General features: G+C 48.5%; 1 protein-coding gene across 3 annotated transcripts in view; it reads right to left on the bottom strand.

Moving 5' to 3' along the window:
- Positions 1 to 1,960: 1,960 nt before the first annotated feature.
- The window catches only part of POLD3 (DNA polymerase delta 3, accessory subunit), a 29,901-nt gene continuing 17,521 nt past the window's right edge, over positions 1,961 to 14,340 (bottom strand). For 2 of the 3 annotated variants that reach the window (XM_065834016.2, XM_065834031.2), the window contains exons 10-12: positions 9,043 to 9,140; positions 8,169 to 8,250; positions 1,961 to 4,101 (exon numbers count right to left, since the gene is read on the bottom strand). In XM_065834016.2, coding sequence (XP_065690088.2) covers positions 3,896 to 4,101; positions 8,169 to 8,250; positions 9,043 to 9,140 — 386 coding nt within the window. In that variant the 3' untranslated portion in view covers positions 1,961 to 3,895. The remainder of the gene's footprint in view (positions 4,102 to 8,168; positions 8,251 to 9,042; positions 9,141 to 14,340) is intronic. The other variant, XM_065834022.2, reaches the window with a different exon arrangement.

Raw genomic sequence — 14,340 nt, 5'->3', positions numbered from 1 at the left:
CGAACTGGACCTCGTCGGAGGTCAGCGTGGCCCATCTTGGACCAGGGACAGCACTGACCGCTCTTCCCTGGGCTGGTGGGACACTTGGAGCTGAGACAAGGATTGAGAGTGTATTATGGGGGGGGCGTTTCCAAAACTCACTTGGATTTCAGCCCCCTGCTCTGCAGGTTGAGAGAGTTGGGGTGTTCAGCTGGAGAACAGAAGCTCTGGGGAGACCTTAGTGCGGCCTTTCCAGACTGAAAAGAGACCAAGAAGAAAGATGAGGACAGACTTTTGAGCAGGGCCTGTTGTGATAGGACAAGGGGTGATGGTTTAAACTAAAGGAGGGAGATTCAGGGTGGACATGAGGGAGAAATTGTTGGCCCTGAGGGTGGTGAGAGCCTGGCCCAGGTTGGGCAGAGAGGTGGTGGCTGAACCATCCCTGGAGACATCCCAGGCCAGGCTGGACGGGGCTCTGAGCAACCTGAGCTGGTGAAGATGTCCCTGTCATGGCAGGGGGAACTGGGGGAGCTTTAAGGTCCCTTCAACCCAAACCATTCTAGAATTCAGCAATACATGCCTTGGGGAAAAAGAAAAAGCAAAGGCAAGGTAAATCCAGCAGCATCACACCATGTGGGGCTGCTTTTAACCATTGAGTTTAATGCTTTTTAACTCCTTCCCCAGCTCGGCCACAAACGGGGCACGAGCCACCATCGAGCTTCCACGGGCTGCAGATCTACCAAAGGAGACCCCAACATGGCAGGGGGTGCCCCAACCCCACCTCAGATGCACCCCAGGGTGCTGCAACCCGTTCCCTGGAGGCGGGGAGCAGCGAGGTGCTGACGCACGGCCCTGGCAAGCGGCTGCTCTCCCTTCCACCGGCGCTCGGCCTCGGCGTTTCGCTTCCTTATAAGGTCCTGCTGCTCTCCTGGCATCGCCTCTTCGGAGAGCAAAACAATTCCCCGCACGCTGCCGGGACACCCTCCTTGCCCGCTGGGGCTGCGTTGTCCTACGTTAGCACTTCCTCAGATGCCTCTTCTGTTTTGGTTTTTAATCTAGAGCGGGAAATACGGAGGGTTTTTTCCGAGCAGGAACATTGTAAATCAGCTCAGCTGCCTCCTGAACAAGGGATAGGGATTTTTTCATCCCTAGAAGTGTTTTTATCCCCTTCCCTGGTTATACAGTTGCTGGTTGGGAGGCACCTTGTCCAACAGGAACCCGGTGCATCAACAGTTTTATCCCAGAGTGTCTAACTGGGCAACTTCTTCAGCTTCTCACCCCATTTGGAAAATAAGGATGGAGCTCCTTGCAGCTGAAAAAAGGCTTTTGGGGAGCGTGAGCAAAGAAATACGATAAAATACGCTATTTAACAGAGAATATTAAACTAATAAACTCCTGTAAGTTCTTGCCCTCCTGAGGGTGCAATTGTGGTTGGAAAGGAGATGAAGGGGGAAGAGGAGGTAACCTTCTCTTGAACCAGCAGCCCCATTCCTCGCTCCCACCCAGCACCTGGGGACACCCCGGGGACACCCAAGGACGCGAGGCCCCCCTGGGGCTGGCAGCCCATGAACTGCAGGAGCAGGGGGGTAGCATTAGATCATGATTTTTGGAAGTCTGAAGTTCGCCCATGTCCTGCTTCTTCAGACATTAAGTCATTTTCCTGAGGAAGCCGCGTATGACGTTGATGGGGTTACAGAGGGAGTTACACCCGGCAGAGGCGAGGAGCAAAAGCGTTGGGACACCATGTCCCGTGGCCAATTTGCCATAGAAATAAGACCCGAGGGGTCAATTCAACAGAGATCCTGAGGGTTTGAGATGTTCTCACTCACATTGCAGATGCTCTAAAATGCTCATTTCAGTGCTTCCAGCTCCGATTTGATGGAAGAACCCTTTATCCACCTCACCAGCGATATTCTTCCACGGATCCAAATGTCGCAGCAACCGCCATAAACGTAGCACAGCATTTAACAAACACCAAGGACAAAAGAAAAACACCCTGTATTTAATGGGCTTTGTTAATTATTACTTTACAAAACACACCCCCAATTCTATCAAGAAAAACAGAAACACTACAGCACTATTTTTTGGTTTTGAACAGTTCAATTTGCTTCATAAAAGTCAGAACAAGGTTGTTCATTCTTTCACGTCACCCAAACACGTTACAAGAGCATGGAAACTTTCCCAGCGCACACAGCGGGCCCGGCCTTTGGATGTCTGTGAGCACTGTGCCAATTCTGCCTTCCCTCATCATCTTCCCATCATTTTTCCTCTAAGTCTCCAATTCCAAAAGTCCAGAGTTGAAGTTCTTAAGGCTCCCGAGGAGGTGCATCATTCAAGTGAGCCCTCAACAGCTCCAATAGCATCGATCGGCGCAGTGCGCGGCCAAAATCCCCAACCAGGACACAAATCCAGCGACACAGCTCGTTCTAAGTAGATCCTCTCACATCTGAGGGTGACGCGACTTCAGTCGTGTCAACTATGGGTCACTTGCAGGCGCGTGGTTAAATTTCTAGGGTCACCAACCGGATCTCCTGATCAGAATGATGCATAAATACACTTGGTTGGTCCTTCATCCGGCCATGGGTTGGAACGCTTTCGGCTGGGTGCCTGAAGATGTTTGTTTGTCCCTTGGTTCACGCTCTTTAGACTTTATCTACCTTACAAGCACTTTATAAACCGCTATGTGCATACATATCCATACGTACGTTGGCCTAACATCAATTAGAAACAACCAGTGACGGCACTGGTTGCCCATTTGGGAGCTCTCACCAGGCCAAACTTCAGAAACGCTCAGCGCCTGTCCTCTGGAAAAAAACCCAACCTTTTATATCTATATATCTATCAAATTTAGCACCAGAACACCAGGAAGAACCCAAAACGACGCCTCATTTCTGATTAACGGGACCGCAGTGCTTTATTAACCTCCAAAACCCGGTTTCCTGCAGCAGGAGGATGACGAGATGTCCTACAAAATGACTCTTCTCTGCTTTGTGCCTGTAAAAACCAACTTCAGGCAACGCAAAACCTTCGAAACCAAAAAGCAGCGTGGAATTCATCACAGATAACGAGAGCAGGTACCTGGCGTTATCAGAAGTGTCCTCTAATTACCTTTCCCTTTGACTCATTAACTTAAGGATACAGTTGCTTTCCCAATAATGGCAAAGCCTCCCCCAGTTACACCGGAGCCAACTGTGTGGGAAGCCTCAAAGATGATTATTTTTGCAAAGACAGAGCACCAACGGTGTCCCAATCTATAATTAGGCAGCACAGCCGTTTACAGAGGATAAGTTAAAGGATGAAAAGTGTCAGAGAATTTTATATGCACTGCTTTGTCCAAAAAAGAGATTATGAAAGGCAGAGTAAAAACTATTTATCGGTCTTTGGGGGAAAATGAAGTTTATTTCATTCAGTTAAAGCTGAAGCAGATGTTCAGTATTTGTGTGTGTGCCTGAAAACCTGCTACATTACAGCTTCGGACCAACCTGAACGCTTGGATCAAGCTGGAGAGCTGGGGTGTAAATAAGATGGGCAAAATAAAAAGAAGGGGACAAAAAGCCACAACTCAACTCCTAATTCAGTTCACCTACTACTTGTGGACCCTTCAGCGCCGAACAGGTGAAGGTGATATTAAAAATATAGTTTGGGGTGAATAGATTAACAGTCTGCCAAGAGTTCCTCTAGATTTTGTTTCTAGCTGTCGACTCCCAGACCGTTTAGTAAAGAAAACTGAAATTATTGCAGTAACAAATAAAACTTTTCTCCGATACAAAAAACTAGTCCAGAGGGCTTACTTACACAGTAAGCAAGATATCTTACGTAACTGAAGGTTGTGTGGTGTTCTGCTCCGACGCAGCAGCTTTCAGAAAGCCACACAAAACCAGTTAACACTCCCAAGAGGACTGGGAGAGGTCCCAGTTCATTTCTTCTGAAAAAAGCCCATGATGGAGACCTGTTTGTTGGCTCTGTTGGCAGGGGCCGGTCCTTTCTTCAGGTTCTTCTTTTCTTCCTTGGGTTCTTTCTTCGCGAGGAGCGCGGGTTGTTTCTGTGGAGGCGGTGGCTTGGACTTGGCGAAGTCGTCCTCGCTGTCTGTACAGGATTCGCTCTCGTAAACCTTCTCAGTCACTGGATAAAAGAGAAGAAGAAGAGATGATGATGGTTTATCAAAAATCAGAGACCTCCTCATTGCAGCCTTCCCTCTGCATTCCTGGAAATGAGCATTTTGGGTTCAAGGAGCACGTGTCACGTACAGGAATTCAGTCCATCGCTCAAGGTTATGCAGGAGATCCAGAGAACTGGACTGGTTTTCCATACACTGAGTCAAACTGCCACCCCTCTTTCTTAAGTGTTAGATGGCAGGTTAATGACTCAGGAGCTTTAATGTCATCCAGTTCTTTCAAAATCGCTTGTTGTCTCCACACACATTTGTTCACATACCTCAAAAGCATAGAATCACTTTGGCTGGAAAAGATCCTCAAGATGAGTGAGTCCATATCTACCCCATGTCCTGAGAACCTCATGTCCGTCTGTCCAGCCCTCCAGGGATGGTGACTCCAGCACTGCCCTGGGCAGCCTGTTCCAATGCCCCACAGCCCTTTGGGGAAGAAATTGTTCCCACATCCAACCTCAACCTCCCCTGGCGCAACTTGAGGCCGTTTCCTCTGCTCCTGGCGCTTGTTCCTGGGGAGCAGAGCCCGACCCCCCTGGCTCCAAGCTCCTTTCAGGCAGTTCAGAGATCAGAAGGTCTCCCCTCAGCTCCTGTTCTCCAGCTGAACCCCCCAGGTCCCTCAGCTGCTCCCATCACACTTGTGCTCCAGCCCCTCACCAGTTCCCTTCCCTTCTCTCAACTCGCTCCAGCACCTCAAGGCCTTTCTGGGTGTGAGGGGCCCCAAACTGCCCCCAGGATTGGTGGTTTGGCCTCCCCAGGTCCCAGCACAGGGACGGTCACTGCCCTGGGCCTGCTGGCCACACCAGTGCTGGTCCCAGCCAGGATGCTGGTGGCCTCTTGGCCACCTGGGCACACGCTGGCTCATGTTCAGCCGCTGGCACCAACACCCCCAGCTCCTTTTCCGCCGGGCACTTTCCAGCCGCTCTTCCCCGAGCCTGTAGCTCTGCCTGGGGTTGCTGTGACCCCAGTGCAGGACCTGGCACTTGGCCTTGGTGAACCTCAGACAATTGGCCTCAGCCCATCGATCCACAGCCTGTTGAGCCTCAAACATCGGCAGCCCAAGGTTCCCCACTGCAAAGGGCTCCTGAGAACCCTTGGTCACCAGCACCATCAGACAGCGGGGAATAAAGAAGCAAACGTAGCACAGAAATGAGAGAAGGAGCACAAAACCTCGGGGACAGCTTCTTTCTATACAGGTGGGTAAGCAGGGCAAATATAAAGACATCTCTTAAATATCAAAACAACAGACCAAACCTGCGACTGAAATCAGGGACTGAATGGGATTGCCAGCTCACTGCTGCCAGCGTCCGGTGATGGAAATCTAAGGGATATAAAACAACGCTCGCGGAAATTAAACTGGAGTCAGCTCCGCTGATGAAAGCCATCGTTAGATACTAGTAAATGTTGTTGTATCAGCTTTCCCAGCAGCGCTCTGGTATTCTTCTAGTAAGCCATTTTTCTTTAGCAACTTTATTCTTTTAAACAGATGTCCTAACTTCCCGTCTTCTGGGAAATTGGCTTTCGCTTGCATTAATGCATCAAATTAAATAAGGTTTTCTACGTAACCAGAGACCGGGAAGAGGAATGGTATGAAAATCCTGCTCCGCGGATGCTCGACAGGGACTGTAAATCCAAACTAAACTCCCTTCGGAGGCCACTGGCTTTTCAGTCAGCAGCTTTAACGGGACCACTGGCCACCTACTGAGCTTCAAAAAGCTGTCACCCCTGTCAGGATTTGCTGGTAACGTGCACTTAATCCTCTCCGACTGCAAGATAACGCAGCTTAGATCAGCTTTGTTTTATTGAGATCTCAGCCTAACTTAAAAACTCTGTATTTGCAGCAGCTATGGGTACACAGATAGCTACTGATGCTCAGCTCGCAGCCAGACAGTCAAGATAACTTGAATTATGTGAGCTCTAACTTAAACTGGTGCTGCAAGACTGATTTACCAACAATGTACAATCTATATTTTAATATACAAGCTCATCTGCATCCTTTTAAGCTTTAGCGCCTTCCTGCCTTGAGTTTTTTAGCTTAAACCTCAGTAATTCCCCTTTGCTATAGATTAAGAGCAGGCACTGATTGAGTCCCAGTTGACACTGGTTGACGTGCCTTGTGCTTAACTCCACCGGTACATTAATTGCTCAATTTCCCTCGGGGCTAATCCCTAAATTAGTTGTGCTTTTTGACACCAATTCCTTGCTATTGCAGCTATTGTGAAAATCAGCGCTTAAAATCACAGCGAAATGTAAAGTACGGCCTAATCTTAATGTTAGGATTTAACGGCTCTGCAACCTTGTCCTTGTTTAAAAAACCCCCATATTTCAAAGAATAACAACAATTAGCCTGGAAGATTTGCAACTTATTTAGCCTAGGAGGGATTAGGCCTGTGCATGGAAAGGGTGGGGAGAGGTGAGAAACTGGACAATAACCAGATATAAAAATCTGTGCAACAGGCTGGGGGGTTTTTAGTACAGAAAGCAGCATCTCCCTGCTCAGTTCCTCAGTATCCCAGCTCCATCCCTCCCCTCCTTCCTAGAGGATCTGTCTCCCAAAGGCACAACACTTCCCTTTTCATAAAATGGTGGTGGGTATGAATTACAAAACCGAAGGTCTGGGTTGCACAAGAGATTTTTAAACCCCTTGAGCGCGGGGAGGGGAGAAACAAAGAGGATTTTCCCAGCCCTGGTCCGTTTGGAAAAGGCCGGACAGAAAGAGAAGAGCGAGAGCGCTCTTTGCTGGAAGCTGAACCCGGAACCGTCGTTTCTGAGAGCTCTGGACGCAGACCTCGTTCAACTCAACTCCCCAGCTAATGCTTTCTTTTTGTTCCATTTTCCATCCAAGTGTTTTAACGGCTCTATCTGGGATGGAAGAGAGCAAAACACCCCATAACGTAACCAGCCAAAGCAGTCGATAACTTCGTGCAAGCCCAATTCTTTGACAACGATCCAGTATTTGAGATTTCAGGGACTAGCGCAGCCAGTTGCTGAGTGCTATTTCTTTAAAGGAGACACACAACGTTAATATGAAACATAAGATAAAACTGTGCGGGCAGGTGCAAACAGGCACAAGCTGACTCACGGCCAGGCAGCTCCAAATCTGGGCCAAGCGAACAAATCCGTGTCTATCGACGCTTACAAACCTGTAGAGCGGCAACAGATCTTCTCTGAGAACTGGCTGAGCTCCCTCGACATCGACTCAGATCAGCAAGGCTGGAGAGCGTTAAGCACCCCGTAACAATTGAGCTGACAACAGCGTTACCAAAAGAAAGCATTCCACCCTCTTGAATTTTTTTAAAAACTTTAAGGAAAAATATAAAGAAGAATATTGTGGAGGCCTGCAGCTCTACTTCAATGTCAGGACCCACAGGAGGAAGCAAGGAAATTGGTGTTAAGCAGCTTTCTCCAGGTCACAGGAGGAAGCTGCGTCCAGTCAGGCTGGAATTCAAAGCCTCTGGCTCTTGGTCCTTCTGTAGACTCTTTCCCCCCTGAAAGCAGAGCTGTCCTTATCAAAACCAGAAACCATCTCAAGGATTTAATCCCTGATTTATTCCTTGTTTATTCGGGCTAAAGTTTATATTAACATATAACCAAGCTCTGCTGCAAAGCTCTGGATTTCTCCCCACAAGAAGAAGGAGATAAAGCCACTAAAAACCAACCAAACAGTTAATTCCAGCCAGGATTTCTCCCCAAACCTAGATCTCCCGCTGCATCATCTTTAAAAGCTCGTAGCTTTGGTGAGGAGAGAAAAATGAAGGAGGTGCTCATGCTGGCAGGAGGGAAGAGACAAGACCTGAGAGAAAATCTGTGAATCATCAAAAAACAATAAGGATTCGGCTGCAGCCCCACAACTCCCAGGTCGTCAAAGGGCAGAAACCTCTATCTGGGAGCACGAGGTGAAGGGGAAGAGCAAAGTGGTTTTGTGAACGTCTTTCTAAGCCTGAGAGAAGCCGGCCTGTAAAAATCTTTAACGTTTTTTCAATGAATTCGGTTCCACTGAGGTGTGGGAGGCAGCCAGTCTTACCCATGCAGCCTTCTTCTTCGTCAATAAACATTTTGGATTTCAGCACGCGCTTCCGTTTCCTCTTCCTCCCTCCAGCCGAAACCTGAAGGACATTGTAGTATTGTAAACCAATCAAGAATTAAGGCCCCAGGCACGTATTCAGGTCATAAAAGCATCAGCCCCAGGAGTGAAATCTGGTCTGGCTAATGAAGCGAAGCACGATTTGATAATTAACGCCGTCCCTTCCCAGGATATCCTAGTCTCGTTTTTCGCTAATGCCACAATTCTCAGAGAGATTTACACAACGTAAATGAGACAGCGCAGGGAGCACGTTTCTCTTCCGTGACGTTTTGAAATGAGTTTAAGTTATGTGAGAAGGTGGCACTGGGATTGTCCCGTTATGCTTCTGAAGAAGGAGGAAATAACAAGGTGCTTAAGATACTAGAGCTCCCGCTGCAACAAACGGCTGCACTTTCAGTAAAACTATGCATATTTTCTCAGCTCAGAGGTTAATTCTTGCCAACCACAGCCCACCTCCCTCACGCAGCAGCTTCGCTGTGATACGAGGTTGAATACCACGGGTCTCCGGTTTCATTTCTGGCCCCGAGGCTGAGATTCAGAGGGAAGAGCGCTCATATACGAGCCACAGTTCGTAAGAACCATTAGAACGGGAAAAGAGAAGAAAACAGAAAGCGGCGCTACGTCGGCAGGAAAGCAAGAGTTTAAATATCCATCTAGAAAATGAATGAATTGGTGAATATGGTGGATTTTTTCAAGCAGGATGACGTGACGGGCTTGACAGGCAAACAGGACCGGCCCCTTCGCATCTGAAAAGGGGCTGGACGATCCCCATGGAGTCAGATAAAACCAGCTCATCACCCTGATACGCTCTTACCTCTGTGGGTACAGGCTCCAGTTCAGCTTTCAGAGCAGGTACAGGAGGTGGAGACGGAGCTTTTTCTTCCTCAGGTGTGGGAGATGGGGGGACATCTGCTAAAAAGATGAACATCGTGATAGCACGCGGCCTAACACCCCCTTTTGTCTCAAATCATTTCACTTAACTCCGAGCCATTGCTTGTAGCCTGTATTCAGATCAAGGTTTACAAGTTCTCCCTCAGATTTGTTTAATTCAAGCCAGGACAAGCCGTCCGAAGCCGTCGGCGTCCAGCCAGGCGGCTCAGCCCGTGCTAAGGTGCTACAGAAGAAGGAGGTTGGGATGGGATGGGACAGGAGAAATGCTTTTGGGATCTTTTGCTAAGCCAAAAATCAGTTCCACCAAATGAAACTTCAAGAATGGGCACAGAACCTGGCACGTTTCAGCCCTATATTTCACACAGAAGGACTGTGATTTGTTTAGAAATTGAAAGAGTTGGAGTTGAAGAGTACATATTTCCCAAAAATGGGATGACCTTAGTTTCCCTGCCTCACTCCCATAGTTTAACAGGTGGTCCTACATATCGCAAACAATCAATGCTATTAGCTTGAAACTACCTTAATCCAAGAATTAAGTGCAATATACTATTACCCACCCTAAAAGATTGTTCATGGACGCCGCGGTGCTTCATTTGAAAAGCAAATCACTCCAAAACGCTCAGCCCATCATTTATGTTCTCCCAGGGTGCAAGGACGGAGACAGCGGAATCATTTCAATACCAAACCTGATTGAAACGCTCAAGGCCACCTTCACAGATTTATACAGAGCAAAAATCAGCTCTGGAAACTCTACCGGAGATGTCAAACAGATTGGCAGGGCTTGTAGACGTGAGGGAAGGCCAGGGTCGCTCTTCACGCGAAAGAAAATCAGTGCAGGGCGAGAGGAGAAGTCGCAGCACCTCGCACCGCGCAGCAGGCACCGTGACTCATTTAAACGGCTTTAAGGAATCCTCTCCAAGTCCAAGCGAGAAACGCTGCCACGCAAAAGTCCTCAAATGTTGGGGGAGAGCTGGGAATGCGGGAGAAACAAACTCCTCGGCTGACCTGTTGCTTAACAATAACGCCGCCGCCTGCTTGGCTTCTCCTCCCGGCTGCGCTGGCTGCTGCGCCGCGTTCATCCTGTCATTGTAACACGAATTCTGGATCTGTAGCTGTCCCAACCGATTAGGTCAGGATTAAGAGTTATGACTGTGCCAGGCATGGGGCCAACTGACCTTCGTAGGTTAAGAAGGGCTCAAGTGAAACAGTGGTTGGCTGCCAAGGCTAAATAATAAATTACATTCTTCAAACAAGGGCTCAGCCTCCTAACTACTTCAGTGAGCGAGGCACAGAAATGCAAACAGAGCGGGGTAACGCGGCTTGGTATTTCACCTTGCTCTGAAGAGCTGGGTCTGGCAGTCACGCAGAGATTAAAACCTAATGATAGACCCGGTCTAAGGTGTTAACTGCCGGGGCAGCCGCGACCGCAACGAACTCAGAGTTCTCCATATTCAACGCAGTCTCGCAGCAAGCGTGGGCTGAAGCGCTCACACACGGCACTTCGGGTTACGCAGGCCGCTCGCATCCATTTGAAAAGACCTTTAAGATAACGCAGGCTGAGCGGGTTGAAAACCAACCTGGTGAAAAACAGCCGTATTTTCAGCTTGTTTGGGGGAAATCATAGAATCATTTTGGTTGGAAAAGGCCTTTAAGATCGTTTCTTCAGCCTCCTTCAAATGAGTTCTCCCGGTTTTTGGCAGGCAGATAACACCTTCTCCCCACGTCAGAGCGTTTCGGACTAACATCAAGTTGCATTTCTATTACTTTATTATCCTCTTCAGGCCAACACAGCCCTCTGACATGTGAAACTCCTGAGTCAACCTCTAGTTGCTGCCCACAGTTTACTCAACAGCAACAGCTGCATGAAATGGATACAGGAGTTGGGCAATTGGATGTACCGAAGATGTAAATCCTGGCTTTGTTCGGGTTTGCTCTGACCCTGCCTGGAAAAGAAAACTGTGAGAAGCTTTAGTGCTTCTGCGAAACCGATAGAGGTTTTTAGGTTACAGTGCCACTGAAATCACCCTCCAAAGTGGCTGTAAAACACTTGTCAACACCGTGAAACGCTGCCTGTGTTGGTATAAGTGAAGCTGCCAAAACCTCCTGTCCTCTGTGGACACACTTGTGTAGTTTATTCTGGCACGGGAAGCAAAACAACCTGCAGTGACTAAGGCACCCTCATACCAATATAACTTTTTAATGAAAAATCATTTAAATGGAGAGGATTGTGCCTTATGCCCTCTCTGGATTTTCAGCTCGGTACAATGTGCTGACACTCATGTAAGAAGAGCTTATTTTGGGCTTATTTCAGTACATTAAGAGCAGACGAATATGGAACGACGCAAAAAGACCCGCCCTGCATTAAGAGCGCTCACATGGGTCGGACAGACCTAATTTCAAACCCGCAAAATGTCGCTAAGTCTGCTTGAAAACAAATAAAATAAAATCAAAAAAAGGCAGCGGTTTCACCAGCAGCTGCCCAGGTGGAGCCTCGTCTGAACATCACTGAATCACAGCGACGGCTGCGGACAAGCGTCCCCTTGTACCTGCGGCTGCACCCACGGGGACATTGAGCGCTGTGCCTCCTCCAGCACTTCGAGCAGAGGTCAACCGGGTTAGCGTGAGCTAAACCATCAGCCTTCGATACCGATACCCGCTCCGGTGGCGCAGCATCACATATTGCATATTGAAAATTTACCCCTAGATCACACGCGGGGGAATTATGCAGGTGGTGGATGAGCTGTGCCCTGTCTGGCTGTGATTTCCAAATGCTGGGTGGCACACGGTGCCTTCTCCCCTGCTCCCAAGTGTGGAAAAATGTCACTCCAGGCCCCATTTTGCTCACTGGTGCTGATTAAATCTGCCCCTGCTCACCAGAGAAACATCTTTCCAAGGATAAAAGCTCTCAAAGTCCAGCTGCTGTACATTCTTTCTAAAATGATTTTCTATATCCAGCTTATATTCTTATACTTGAATACTAATAGAGCGTCGCCAGGTCAAATTTGGTATATTTCAAATAATTCAAATCTATCTTACTTTGGTTGGGTTTAGAAGGGGCAAGCAGCAGAACCAGACAGCTGAACACAGACCTCATCAGGATGGTTCATGCAGCAATGAGCTTAAAAAATAAGCAGGGAGAAGCTCTCTCGAACCTAATCTTTCCCTTTTGGAAGAGGAAATAAAACTAATATACAAATTTGTACACACAAGCTATAATTTGCAGAAATTTACCATTCTAATACATAACACAAAGCCAGTTCTCAACATGACAGAAAGAACAACGAGGATGCGGGAGGAGCAACAGTGACAAGAAAATTCTCCAAATGAAGTCAAACTTTCTGTGTACATCTCCAGTACGTTAAATAGGAGTAAACCAAAAACCAACCCACCCCACTGACAAGCAGGTAGGTTTTCTTTAGTTGTTTTTAATGTCTAAAACTACCGAGAATGAGGTTAACAAGACAACTGCGCCCCAACCCGACCAGAGGACCAGATACATAGTTTCTGATTTGAAACCCAGCAAGGCCAAGTGCAAGGTCCTGCACCTGGGTCAGGGCAATCCCCGGTGTCAGTCCAGGCTGGGGATGGAGGGATGGAGAGCAGCCCCCAGGAGAAGGACTTGGGGGTGCTGGGGGTGAAAGATTGGCCATGAGCTGGAAACGTGCGCTTGCAGCCCAGAAATCCACCCGTGTCCTGGGCTGCATCCCCAGCAGCGTGAGCAGCAGGTGGAGGGAGGGGATTCTGCCCCTCTGCTCCGCTCTGGTGAGACCCCCCTGCAGTGCTGGTCCAGCTCTGGGTCCTCAGCACAGGACACACATGGAGCTGCTGGAGAGGGGCCAGAGGAGCCCCAGGAATGATGCGAGGCTGGAACAGCTCTGCTGGGAGGACAGGCTGAGAGAGTTGGGGTGTTCAGTTGGAGAAGAGAAGGTCCAGGAAGACCTTAGTGGAGCCTTTCCAGACTTAAATGGGGCAAGAAGAAAGATGGGGATGAGCAGGGCCTGTTGTGATAGGACAGGGAGTGATGGTTTTAAACTAAAGGAGGGAGATTCAGGCCAGACATGAGGAAGAAATTGTTGCTCCTGGGGGTGGTGAGAGCCTGGCCCAGGTTGGCCAGAGAGGTGGTGGATGAACCATCCCTGGAGACATCCCAGGCCAGGCTGGACGGGGCTCTGAGCAACCTGAGCTGCTGAAGATGTCCCTGCTCATGGCAGGGGTGGCACTGGGGGAGCTGGGAAGGTCCCTTCCAACCCAAACCCTCCTGTGATTCTACAACATGAAGCAAGCAGGAGTTTGCAGTACTTTCTATAGAAAGTGCTCCTCAATTTCCAAGTCTTAGGGCACTGCTCTTAGAGCTCTTTTAATCTCCTGAGACTAACAGAGCTAGAAAAGGAAAACAGACCATGTGGCCACCTCTCGGTTGCTGTGTGCTCAGAGCACTGTCACAAACACACGTTGGGGGGTCCCCAACTCACGGCAGCACCGGGAAAGCCAGAACCAACAAGCCTGAAACACAGGATTCATTCCTGCCTGCTCTCGTTAGCAGAGAACGAGCGAGTCGAGAGATTCCAGCCCAGCAAGGAGCTGTGCTTCAAGTGGCTGAACAGCCTGATTTCAATCTGCCCTCTTCAGAGCAAAACAACGCAGCTTGTCAGTAGGCTGAGTGATGAGTAAATGGAAAGACCTGATAATAGCTTACAAACATTCAACGAAATAAATACCAAAGAGTGTGGGCATATGTATTTTTTTTTTTTTTTATTATGGCCAAACAAGGAGCTGCACACAGGAATGTGATGAAATTAAGGCTGATCATGAAGAACAGCTTCCTAAGAGATTTATCATCCTGGGCAATAGCCTGAGCAGCAGTGATGGATGCCTGATGACAGAGATCACTTGAAATTAAGCTGGGCAGACGAGAAGCTATGAAAATAGGCCCAAGGTGGCATGGCGACTGCGGAGATACCCAGGAATATCCGCTTCTCTAATTTGTATTACAGATTCTCCTCAGTTCACGGTTGTTTCTCATGTGCTAGCCACACTCAATAAGCAAACAGCTCCAGTTGTCCTGCTGGAGTTCACCTCCTTGCTGATACATCCTATTACTGTTTCACCTTTTTTTCACTGGAGCTGTACACCAAACCGGTGGTTTCAATTATTTGTCCATAACCATTTCCAAATTCTTTTCCTGATCAGCTTGTTGGATGGCTGCTCCATCTCGCGCATA

Source organism: Patagioenas fasciata, chromosome 1 (assembly GCF_037038585.1).
Source record: "Patagioenas fasciata isolate bPatFas1 chromosome 1, bPatFas1.hap1, whole genome shotgun sequence".
In the NCBI taxonomy this organism is placed as follows: domain Eukaryota; kingdom Metazoa; phylum Chordata; class Aves; order Columbiformes; family Columbidae; genus Patagioenas; species Patagioenas fasciata.
This window is presented reverse-complemented; position numbering and strand designations above follow the sequence as displayed.